The following is a 12403-nucleotide window of genomic DNA, read 5'->3' on the forward strand; positions in this document are numbered from 1 at the left end:
ACTAAAAACTGCCGCAGTATTAGTAGTCTGATCGAAGAAACGCCTAGAGAAGAGATAGGATGTCGGGCTCTGTCCCTTAGAAAAATCTAGATCCGAGCCTCTACTTCACAAAAACTGCAGGTTCTACGCAAAGAACGCGCAGGCAGCAGTAGGGAGTTTTGTTTGTTTGTTTGACAACCGCAGCAGTAAGGATAGTCGTCTTGCGGCGTACCAAATGACTATGAACACACAAGGTTTCTTGGAAAGGGCGACATCGTCGGCTAAAGTGATAAACACACCCACCTCTGGGATGCTTGCGTTCTGAAACCGGGAAACATAGAATCCATGCAAATTTTATAGCATCGCATACCTCTAGGCCGACCGGCGACCGCCGGCCGTTGGCCGCGTCGCCATCTTCACCGGCGAGTTCTTTTTTTTCGAGGGCAGCTCTCTTTCTGGTTTGTGCTGCTGGGGTGGGCTGGGCTAGGCCGAAATGGACATGCATAACTTAGGGCACCTCTGGCCCTAAACCGGTAAAGAGCTTCCAAGGACCTTGCAAATCCGACCCCTCAAACGTCCGGACGCGTCCGCGGACAATGATCGGTCACGCCTTAAAATATTTCATTGTACAATCGGATACCTTAGGACTGCCAATAAAGAAAATCTAATATTCATTGGTTATCAAAAGATCCAAAAAATAATGGAAAAACATAACTTAGGACTGTCATGCATGACTTGTTGATGTTGTCATGATTGCATGGATAGATTAGTGAAAAAAGAAAACTATGGTTAACATGCATGATTTGTTGATGTGACATTGCTGCATGGATAGGAAAAAAATATTCCATGAATATATCCATATTTCATGGCCGTACCAGCTTACGATCTGTCGACACCTTTTTTTCCTTTCTAGAAACAAACATTGGTCAACTTAAAAAAAGAAACAAGTGCCGGTGACCACCCGAGACCATCTTAGCGCACCTTTTTTTCCTTTCTAGAAACAATACTGGTCAATCCATTTGACCAACTAGTGACTACGCTGACGCTGCGCACAAAAGTAGGCTGTGAATCTTGAATTGTCGCAGCAAATCACCACATGCCAACGATAAATCCGTGCAAACCCACATACAAAAATCCATAAATCCGTGCGCACAAAAGTACTTTTCCATCGCAAACTTTCCCGGGCCCTTCCTCTGCTTCGGAGCACCCAACCAGCCCAAGAACAGTCAAAGCACTCTGTCTTGGGCTCTGGGCGGCCGGCGAAATGCTTATACACAGTGCCTCCTCCACCCCCGGGGACAGGAACTACACACGGCACGGTGCAGGCCTGGGCTCGTCGAGCACACCAGCAACGCAAGCTGTAGCTGCCAGGAAATGGACGCGACAGCAGAAGCTCGCAGCGGAGAAGGAGCACGCCACGGCGGCGAGCAAGAAAAAGGTGAACAGCCGGAGAAGAAGGTGTCGTTGCTCGGCATGTTCAGGTACGCCGACAGCCTCGACGTGCTGCTCATGGTGGTTGGCTCGCTGGGGGCGGTGGGCAACGGCGTGGCGGGGTCCCTCATGTTGGTCGTCTTTGGAGACGCCATCAACTCCTTCGGCGAGAGCACCACCAGCACCGTCCTCCCCGCTGTCACCAAGGTGCGCCCCAGCTTACGGTGATCAGATCACTTAGCCTGAAGATTGGCTAGACGAGTTAACAGAGAATGTTCTTTTGATCTCCAGGTTGTTCTCAACTTCGTATATTTGGGCATTGGGATAGCAGTTTCTTCCTTTCTTCGTAAGTGCGGTTCCCATTCTATTCTTGCAATACATGTTTCCTGTCATTGAAAATTTAGATGTCAAGAAATAGTACACAGGAAAAGATAGTAATACATTCAGTACATACCACTTTCAAATGGACTTAACCACAGAGGATTGTTTTTCTTTTTCTTTTTCGAAGAGGAAGTTATCATCGCTAACAACTATACCTAAATGCAGAGAATAATTAACAAGGTTATTTAATATCAGATGGAAACCAGCTTCTCCGTGAAAACTCAAAACTCCATCGGAAGAGTACTCTATAAACTTGTAAATTTTCATATCAAACTCAACTGCAGTTCAAAGATACAAAATAAACGAGCAGTGAGCAATGAAACGAAACAGTTATGTGCAATCATATAGCGCCACGTTCGCGGTCAGACATTTAGTTAGATATTGGGTGAGCTTTGTTGTTTCCACCTCCTTCTCAGTGTCATCTTATTAATACAAAATGATACACACTTTGGTGCGTGATCAAGAAAAAAAAAGTGTAGGAGACACAAATTTGTTCTCACTTGGGTGAGGAATGCATTCTTCAATTCGTTATCAATTATCATCTATTCATTCCATGAAGTACCAACTGCATTCCTAAAAATTGAATATGTCTGGTTAAATTTATGCTAATGGCAAAGAAGTTACCCCACTAAAAGAGGCTCACCCTTCATTATCTTCCAGAGATGTCATGCTGGACAATGTCAGGAGAAAGGCAGTCAGCCCGCATCCGTTCTTTGTACCTGAAATCAGTTCTGAGGCAAGATATTGCATTCTTCGACACAGAAATGACAACTGGTGAAGCAGTTTCTAGAATGTCTAGCGATACGGTCATAATTCAAGATGCTCTTGGTGAGAAGGTAATACTTCCTCTGTAGTACTACTAAATAAGGAAACATAATATTTTTCATCACACTGCAAGTGTGCGCAGATCTGCAGGTGCAAGTCAATGACAAGCATCAATATTTCTTGCTACTACATAAACTTTTGTGTTACTCACCTAAGTGTATTTCATATTTCATACATTCTATGCAGCCTATCCAGTGCTACAAGTGCTGACATTCCTGCATTCTGATTTACAGGGAGGGAAGCTTGTACAAGCCATATCTGCCTTCTTTGGGGGTTTTATCATAGCATTCACAAAAGGCTGGCTCCTGACTCTTGTCATGCTAACGTCACTACCATTAGTTGCTATCGCTGGTGCAGTGTCTGCACAGCTGCTAACCCGGGTTTCTAGCAAGCGACTAACATCGTATAGTGATGCTGCAGACACAGTTGAACAGACAATTGGATCTATACGAACAGTGAGTTCAAATTATATTAGTCATTCGAAATTATATCAATTATCTCAACTAATACAAATAAATAGCAAACATTAATTTAGCAACCCTCGTGTAATCAGGTTGTGTCCTTCAATGGAGAGAAGAAAGCTATAGAAATGTATAATAAATTCATAAAGAAAGCCTACAAGACTGCTGTTGAGGAAGGCCTTGTCAATGGTTTTGGCATGGGCTCTGTCTTCTGCATCATATTTAGCAGCTATGGTCTAGGTTTCTGGTATGGTGGAAAGCTAATCATTGACAAAGGATACACTGGAGGGAAGATCATCACTGTTTTGTTTGCCGTAATGACTGGCGCAACGTGAGTTTCTGAAACCTTAACATTGCAAATACCCTGAAATCTTAATATTTGCCGTATATAATCCTCAATTTATTGAAGGACGTCTTGAATTAATGGAAATATAGAACATTATATAATAAAATTTAAAATTCTAAATAACTTTTTTCTTACACATGACTTGCGAATACATATATTGCTGTAAATTCTAGAAGGAACTTTCCATGGAAGTTTAATGTTCCTTTCAAGGTGTGTTCAGATATTATCTTTAGAGAGTTAACATTTGCTTACTAATTCATGTTTAGTGGTAAATAATGTCAATTGGTATGAGCTCAAGGCTAATAATTTTGTTATAAATACAAATGGCCCACGAGATTCAAGGTGCCTCCTTCCCTTTGAGGGAAAAAGAAATCAAACAATAATCCTAAAAAGTATCTACCATAAATTCAAAAGAAAATGGGGTACATTTCTACTTTTGGGGATCCGATTATATATAAAAAAAATCTCTAAAACATCAACCCAATCGACCACACGAAGCACAATTTTGAACCAGATGTAAATTGCAACTATTGCACCCTCACAACAGGGTGCCATGAATCCTGAGGAAGTTATAACGGCAATCGCTAGATATTGTCGAAGCTACTTGAAATTACAACCATTATGTTTGAAGTATTAAATTAACATTTTGTCAAACAATAAATATGACAAGCTTATATATTGAATATAGCACTATCAGTAGATGGATTACTAATTGATTCACATTTTCAGTAGATGGATATAATTCATCGAATAACCAGCTTGCAACCCACTGCAGTACGCTAAATATTCTATTTGCATTGCTCTATCTTCTTATGTTACCTCAGCAGAGCATACCTATATGAAGTACTAGTAGTTCCTAAACTCTACTTCATGCCAAGAAATAGAAAAGGTGACCATTAAATATGTTATGTTAATGTCGTAAACCTGGCGCTTAAATTTTTGTAACAGTTCATTAGGTAGTGCAACACCATCAATTTCTGCAATTGCGGAAGGTCAATCTGCAGCATACAGACTGTTCGAAACAATAAAGAGGAAACCTGAAATAGATTCAGATGATATGAGTGGCATGGTCTTGGAAAATATCAAGGGTGATGTTGAGCTAAAGGATGTGTACTTTCGCTACCATGCAAGACCCGGGCAGTTAATATTAGATGGATTATCATTACAAGTAGCCAGTGGAACAACAATGGCCATAGTTGGAGAGAGTGGAAGTGGCAAGTCAACTGTTATCAGCCTAGTTGAAAGATTCTATGATCCACAGGCTGGCGAAGTTTTGATAGATGGAGTCAACATCAAGAATCTGAGTCTTGATTGGATAAGAGGGAAGATCGGCCTTGTTAGCCAAGAACCATTGTTGTTTATGACCTCCATTAAAGATAACATAATCTATGGTAAAGAAAATGCAACACTTGAAGAGATCAAGAGATCAGCCGAGCTTGCAAATGCCGCAAACTTCATCGACAAGTTACCAAATGTATGTAAATAATGACTGAATGCTTCAAATGACTTCTTGATATTTAAGCTAATAGCATTTTAATTTCATACCAGGGCTATGACACATTGGTTGGCCAATGTGGCACTCTACTTTCTGGAGGACAAAAGCAAAGAATTGCAATTGCGAGAGCTATCCTTAAAGATCCAAAAATCCTTTTGCTAGATGAAGCAACAAGTGCATTGGATGTGGAATCTGAGAGGATAGTTCAGGAGGCAATCAATAGGATATTGGTGGAAAGAACCACACTTGTCGTTGCACATCGTTTGAGCACTGTAAGGAATGTTGACTGCATCACAGTCGTTCATCAAGGGAAAATAGTCGAACAAGGTTAGAATCTCTTGAATATGCATTAATTTTCCCATTCTATGATATGTTTATTGTCAGCCTATGATGATTCATTCACCACACAAAAATATCCTACATGTGCAGGTCCTCATCATGCATTGGTAAAGGATCCCAATGGAGCTTACTCCCAGCTTATTAGGCTACAAGAAACTCGTGGTGATGAAAGACGTAAAATACAGGATTCAGAAGTGCCCAATTCCTTATCAAAAAGCACTAGTTTGTCGGTTAGACGGTCAATGACTAATGTTTCTTTTGACAATAGCAACAGACACTCCTTCAAGAACACATTAGGACTACCAGTTGAGTTGCATGAGGATGCAATCACAGGTGAACAGAACAATGAGGACCTTCCCGATGGGAAGACCCTTCAGAAAGAAGCAGTTGGACGCCTTTTTTATCTTAACAAGCCGGAGGTACCATTTCTTCTACTCGGCACTATAGCAGCATCAGTGCATGGAGTCATTTTGCCATTGTACGGCCTACTAATGACTGGCAGCATAAAATCATTCTACGAGCCACCAGATAAGCTGCGAAAAGATTGTAGCTTTTGGGCATTGATATTTGTAGTTCTGGGGATTGCATCTTTCATTGCAATCACAGCAGAATATCTTTTGTTTGGAATTGCTGGTGGCAAACTTATAGAGCGTGTTCGTACTCTGTCATTTCAAAATATTGTGCATCAGGAAGTTGCTTGGTTTGATAATCCCTCAAATTCCAGGTACCATATTCAAATGATCTCAGTTACTTTATCTTCTTGTGCATAAATCTACACATATATTAAGATTCTGCTTTATCACTTACAGTGGTGCACTTGGTACACGACTCTCAGTTGACGCATTAAATGTTCGGCGCTTAGTAGGAGATAACCTCCGCCTTATAGTGCAGTCTACAGCTTCACTAATAGCTGGCTTTGTCATAGCTTTTAAGGCAGACTAGAGGCTTGCACTGATTATCACTTGTGTCATTCCTTTATTGGGTGCACAGGGTTATGCTCAAGCGAAGTTCTTGAAGGGGTTTGGTGAAGAAGCTAAGGTGAGACATAACTCTAAAAGTTATTTGATGTTTGTTTCAAGATTGAATACCATAGAATCAATCATTACAATAATGTGATCATACTACTATTGTGCAGGAGATGTATGAAGACGCAAGTCAAGTTGCAACTGACGCTGTTAGTAGTATCAGAACTATAGCATCTTTCTGTGCAGAGAAAAGAGTGGTTACAACATATAACAAGAAATGTGAAGCTTTAAGGAAACAGGGAATTCAAAGTGGAATCGTTGGAGGTCTTGGTTTTGGTTTCTCATTCATGGTGTTGTATTTTACGGTTGCTTTATGCTTCTATGTTGGTGCACAGTTTGTACGTCAGGGAAAAGCTACTTTTGCAGACGTTTCCAAAGTAAGAATTGCTAAATCATTTCAAGTAACTATTTGTATATGAGAATTAACTTTTAATAATCATTCACAAATTCATTGAATTTTTTCAGGTTTTCTTTGCCTTGGTTTTTGCAACTGTTGGGGTTTCAAACGCAAGTGCATTGGCCTCTAATGCGACAAAAGCAAAGGATTCAGCCATTTCTGTTTTCAGTATTCTAGATCGGAAGTCAAAAATCAATACAAGTAGCGATGAGGGTATGATGCTGGAAAATGTCACTAGCGACATTGAATTCAGTAATGTCAGTTTCAAGTACCCATCACGCCCTGATGTCCAAATATTCAGTGACTTTACTTTGCACATTCCTTCAAGAAAGGTATGATTTGCAATCTTTTGTAGTCTTGTTTAATTGTTGCGCCCAATTGTTTTCATTCGGATAACTAACTTTATGTGCCACCTCTTAGCATAGTACCAAGAATAATACTTAAAATAGGTGATGCATGATCTAGTTGCAGTGTTATCATATATAAGAAGCTTTCAGCTGATTTATTTCGCATATGATGATTGACAACCACAAAAACTGCTATGTTGAAAACTTTTTCTTCCCTTTTCAGACCATAGCACTAGTTGGAGAGAGTGGTAGTGGAAAGTCCACAATAATTTCTTTACTGGAGCGTTTCTATGATCCTGATTCTGGTAGTATCTCAGTAGATGGAGTCGAGATTAAGAGCTTGAGAATTAGCTGGTTAAGGGATCAGATGGGGCTGGTAGCCCAGGAGCCAGTTCTTTTCAATGACACAATCCGTGCAAACATAACATACGGGAAACACGGGGAGGTGACAGAGGAAGAGGTTACGGGTGTGGCCAAGGCAGCAAATGCTCATGAGTTTATATCGAGCTTGCCACTCGGATACGACACTCTGGTTGGCGAGAAAGGAGTGCAGCTATCTGGTGGACAGAAGCAGCGGGTAGCCATCGCAAGGGCCATTATAAAGGACCCGAAGATACTACTGCTTGACGAGGCGACCAGCGCCCTGGACGCGGAATCGGAGCGCATCGTTCAGGACGCATTGGATCGAGTCATGGTGAGCAGGACCACCATAGTGGTGGCGCACCGCCTCTCCACAATCAAAGGGGCTGATGCGATTGCGGTCCTCAAGGAAGGCAAAATTGCAGAAAAGGGAAATCATGAGGCCCTGATGCGGATCAAGGATGGAGTCTATGCTTCGCTAGTAGAACTTCGCTCAAATTCCAAGTAGAACTGTGTATATTTGACATTCATTATTTTCCTTTTGATTCCACTCCCTCCGTACTAAAATATAAGACGTTTTTGTAGTTCAAATTGACAGTACAAAAACGCCTTATATTTTGGTAGAGGGGGTACATCCGTTTGTTCCTAGTACAATTATTTTGCCAGGCAATACAGTGTTTTGTGATTTGAGAAGTGAATGCAAGATGTTTACCCGTGTGCAAGCTGATATCAATAAATAATTGCTTTTAAATACTAACTAAAAACTGCAGCAGTATTGGTAGTCTGATAGAAGAACGCCTAGAGAAGAGACATGATTTGAGCTCTGACCCTTAAAAAAATCTAGATCTGAGCCTCTACTTCACAAAAACTGCAGGTTCTAGGCAAAGGATTCGAACGCAGCAGTAGGGATAGTCGTCTTGCGGCATACCAAATGACTTCGAACACACAGGTTTCTTGGAAAGGGCGACAACGTCGGCTAAACTGATAAGCGCGCCTACCTCTGGGATGCGCGCATTCTGAAACAGGAAAACCCAGAATCCATACAAATTTTAGAGCATCGCATACCTCTGGGCCGGTCGGCGACCGCGCTGCTCCCGTCGGCCGCGACGCCACATCTTCACCGGCGAGTTCCTTTTCTTCGAGGGCATCCCTCTTTCTGGTTTGTGCTGCTGGGTGGGCTGGGCTAGGCCGAAATGGACTTGCATAACTTAGGGCAGCCTCGAGCCGGCCAAGCTCCCCTCTGACCCTCTGACCTTGAATCCGTCGCCGCTGCCGCTGCGCACCCCCACCCCCGGTCCGCGCCACTGCCGGAGTTCACCAATCTGGCCGGGCTCTCTCGGTTGCCATGGCGGATTTTTGGGGCTCTGGAACCAGTGATGGACACGGCGGCGGGCTGCGGAATTGGGTCAGCCACGCGCGTACTTGCACCGGAATTCTACCCCGACACACAGTGCGGCCATCGCCGCTGAAACCAACCTCGAGCTTCGCTTCAACAGCTTCTGGTGTTGTTAGTTGGTGCCTAGAGGTCCGCCACGTTGGTCAGCTGCACTGTCTGCTTCACCGACACCAGGCACAGGCCGTGGTTCCGCATGCTGTAGTGCTCGAGGTTCTGCATCACCCATGGCAAAACGATTATACGAAGCATTTCTTCAGTACAAAAACAAGGCTATGCACTTGCTTGTTGTTTATACTTCTGTCAGAGTTTGTCATGCTCACTTCGGAATAGTGTGGAACTAAGCGAGAAAGGATGAATATAGGAGAAACTCCGTGAGAAACTCCTTGTTGGCGTTTATTTATAGGAGAAACTCCGTGAGCACCATGCGTCCGAGCCGGGACTTGAACTCGGGTGGGCTGGCAGCAACCCCAGCTCCCCAGCCAACGGGTCGACGCACCGTCCTCTATTTGACAACAAAAATGACTCAGCTAGTTTAGGGGATCGGCTAGAAACAACCAAAGCTTAGAGGAGTAAAAGTACTCCACTAAATTTTACTCGGTTGTTTACTTCTATATTTTTTTAGGAGATCGGTTAGAGATGCCCTTGCTCCTTGGAGCATCTATTAAACAAGAATGAAATATCACTCTCAATCTAGATGATATAACCACTGGCACGGTACCTTTCACACTAGTAAGTCAAATCATGGTGAAGACATCATGAACAATGACCCGACGACATCATCTCCACTTCGTAGCCCATCGGTCTTCATTCATTGAAGCTAGGGCATTGATAGACTTCCAATGATCACTATAAGAAAGACATAAAAAGGTTTATCATGAACTCAATGATAAAAGTAAATGACAATTCATTACATGCCAAAATAAAATCCAACAGTTCATACATAGATAGGCGATACACAGATGAATCAATGACTTTAGTTTTTGCGTTCATTGACCATCTTCTTCGTGTGGACCAGCCACTTCTTGTCTTCATCATCCAAGAGGTTCATGTCCTGCAACATGATCCTCGACTCCTCCAACTCTCTCGCAAGCCTCAACTTCTCTCTCTCCCGAGCTCAATTCCTTGGATTTGTGGCTGCTTGTTGAAGCTCCCATTTTGCAACATTCTCTTATCTCTTCAATTCTATTTTGTTATCTTCTCTAAGTTTAACTTTTCCCGTTTGAACTCTATCTTCTCCCTTTGTGCATCTATGAACATCTTGTGCATTTCCTCCTTCTTCATGTCCTTTACAGGAAAAATGCCCGTCCAAGTGGCGGACATTTTGTTTGCCGCACCATGACGCGTAATCATCTCCTTCTCCCACTTGTTCCCCATGACCTGGAGGTTTCTCTTCGGCATTGCTTGTATATGTCCGCCCCGCCATTTTTTCCTCCCTCTCATCCAATCCAATTGATTGAGCGGAACTAGACCCATCATTTTTCTTCAGCTTCTTAATGCCACTTTCAATCTCCTCGAGGATGGTTCGCCACTTAGGTTTCCCATTCAATTTGAGCCAACAATGTGACATAATGAATGCCTTCTTCTCGACTTGATGGTACAAAGCCGCCAACAAAGTTGCATCGGTTTGAACTCCGAAGCCGCTCTGGTTCCGGACAACAACTTGTTTCAGAAAACCAACAAATTTGCTCACATTCTCTTGGATGGTGGACCATCTATGTTTGAGAGAGCATGGGCCACGGTTGGTATTGATTGGGTGTGTCTTCACCTAGTGTTTTTGCTCATGATAAAGTTTGTGAATATCTTTTCCCAATATTTCTTGCCTTTTTGCTTGGTACACATATCGAATCCATGCTAGTGTTCAACCAACTTTCACACAACAAAACTGATGGGAAATGTTGCATGGAAAACAAAAAAAATCTATACACACGCAATGTTCTATCCATGGAGATGCATAGCAACGAAGGGGAGAGTGTGTCTACGTACCCTCGTAGACCAAAAGCGGAAGAGTTTTGACAACGCGGTTGATGTAGTCGAACTTCTTATAGCTCCGACCGATCAAGCACTGAACGTAAGGCACCTCCGAGTTCTGCACACGTTCAGCTCGGTGACGTCCCTCGCCTTCTTGATCCAGCAAGGTGTCAAGGTAGTAGATGAGTTCCGTCAACACGACGGCGTGGTGACGATGATAGTGAAGTGATCCACGCAGGTCTTCGCCTAAGCACCGCGAGAATATGACCGGGGGTGTAAACTGTGGAGGGGGACGCCGCACACAGCTAACAATTGATGTTGTGTGTTCTAGGCGCCCCCCTCCCCACATATATATAGGTGGGAGGGGAGGAGAGGCAGCCAGGGGGCGCCCCAAGTAGGATCCGAATCCTACTTGAGGTTTCCCCAAGTGGCGCCCCCCTTTCCTTTTTTCCACTTGAGAAGAAAGGAAGGAGGAAGAGAGAAAGGAAGGGGGGCTGAACCCCCCTTGTTCCTTCTCCAATTTGGCCACATGCCAGGGGGGGGGGGGCGCCACCCCTTGTGGGCTGGTGTGCTCCCCTCGTATGGCCCATATACCTCCCCCGGGGGTTCCGGTAACCCCTCCGGTACTACGATAGATACCCGATACACTCCGGAACACTTTCGGTGTCCGAATACTATCGTCCTATTTCGAGACTCCTCATCATGTTTGTGATCTCATCCGGGACTCCGAACAACATTCGGTCACCAAATCACATATACAATAGCATCATCGAACGTTAAGCGTGCGGACCCTACGGGTTCGAGAACTATGTAGACATGACCGAGACACCTCTCCGGTCAATAACCAATAGCGGAACCTGGATGCTCATATTCACTCCTACATATTCTACGAAGATCTTTATCGGTTGAACCGTTATGACAACATACGTTATTCCCTTTGTCCATCGGTATGTTACTTGCCCGAGATTCGATCGTCGGTATCTACATACCTAGTTCAATCTCGTTACCGGCAAGTCTCTTTACTTGTTCCGTAATACATCATCCTGCAACTAACTCATTAGTCACTTTGCTTGCAAGGCTTCTTATGATGTGCATTACCGAGAGGGCCCAGAGATATGTCTCCGATACTCGGAGTGACAAATCCTAATCTCGATCTATGCTAACCCAACAAACACCTTTGGAGATACTTGTAGAGCATATTTATAATCACCCAGTTACGTGGTGACGTTTGATAGCACACAAGGTATTCCTCTGGTATCCGGGAGTTGCATAATCTCATAGCCGAAGGAATATGTATTTGACATGAAGAAAGCAATAGCGATAAAACTAAACGATCAATATGCTAAGCTAACAGATGGGTCTTGTCCATCACATCATTCTCCTAATGATGTGATCCCGTTATCAAATGACAACTCATGTCCATGGTTAGGAAACCTTAAACATCTTTGATCAACGAGCTAGTCAAGTAGAGGCTCACTAGGGACACAGTGTTTGTCTATGTATTCACACATGTATTTGGGTTTCCGATCAATACAATTCTAGCATGAATAATAAACATTTATCATGAATAAGGAAATATAAAATAACAACTTTATTATTGCCTCTAGGGCATATTTCCTTCAGTCTCCCACTTGCACTAGAGTCAATAATCTA

At 43.1% G+C, this 12403-nt stretch overlaps 1 protein-coding gene and 1 pseudogene across 1 annotated transcript; both read left to right on the forward strand.

Moving 5' to 3' along the window:
- The first annotated feature begins 1353 nt into the window (after positions 1 to 1353).
- Positions 1354 to 1638, forward strand: LOC141025548 (ABC transporter B family member 12-like). The gene has a single exon (XM_073501091.1). It carries the CDS (start codon positions 1354 to 1356, stop codon positions 1636 to 1638), a length of 285 nt encoding a protein of 94 aa, XP_073357192.1.
- Positions 1639 to 2452: 814 nt separating this feature from the next.
- LOC109767214 (ABC transporter B family member 4-like) lies at positions 2453 to 7961 on the forward strand (annotated as a pseudogene).
- The last annotated feature ends 4442 nt before the right edge of the window (positions 7962 to 12403 follow it).

This window comes from Aegilops tauschii, chromosome 6 (genome assembly GCF_002575655.3).
Source record: "Aegilops tauschii subsp. strangulata cultivar AL8/78 chromosome 6, Aet v6.0, whole genome shotgun sequence".
In the NCBI taxonomy this organism is placed as follows: Eukaryota; Viridiplantae; Streptophyta; class Magnoliopsida; order Poales; family Poaceae; genus Aegilops; species Aegilops tauschii.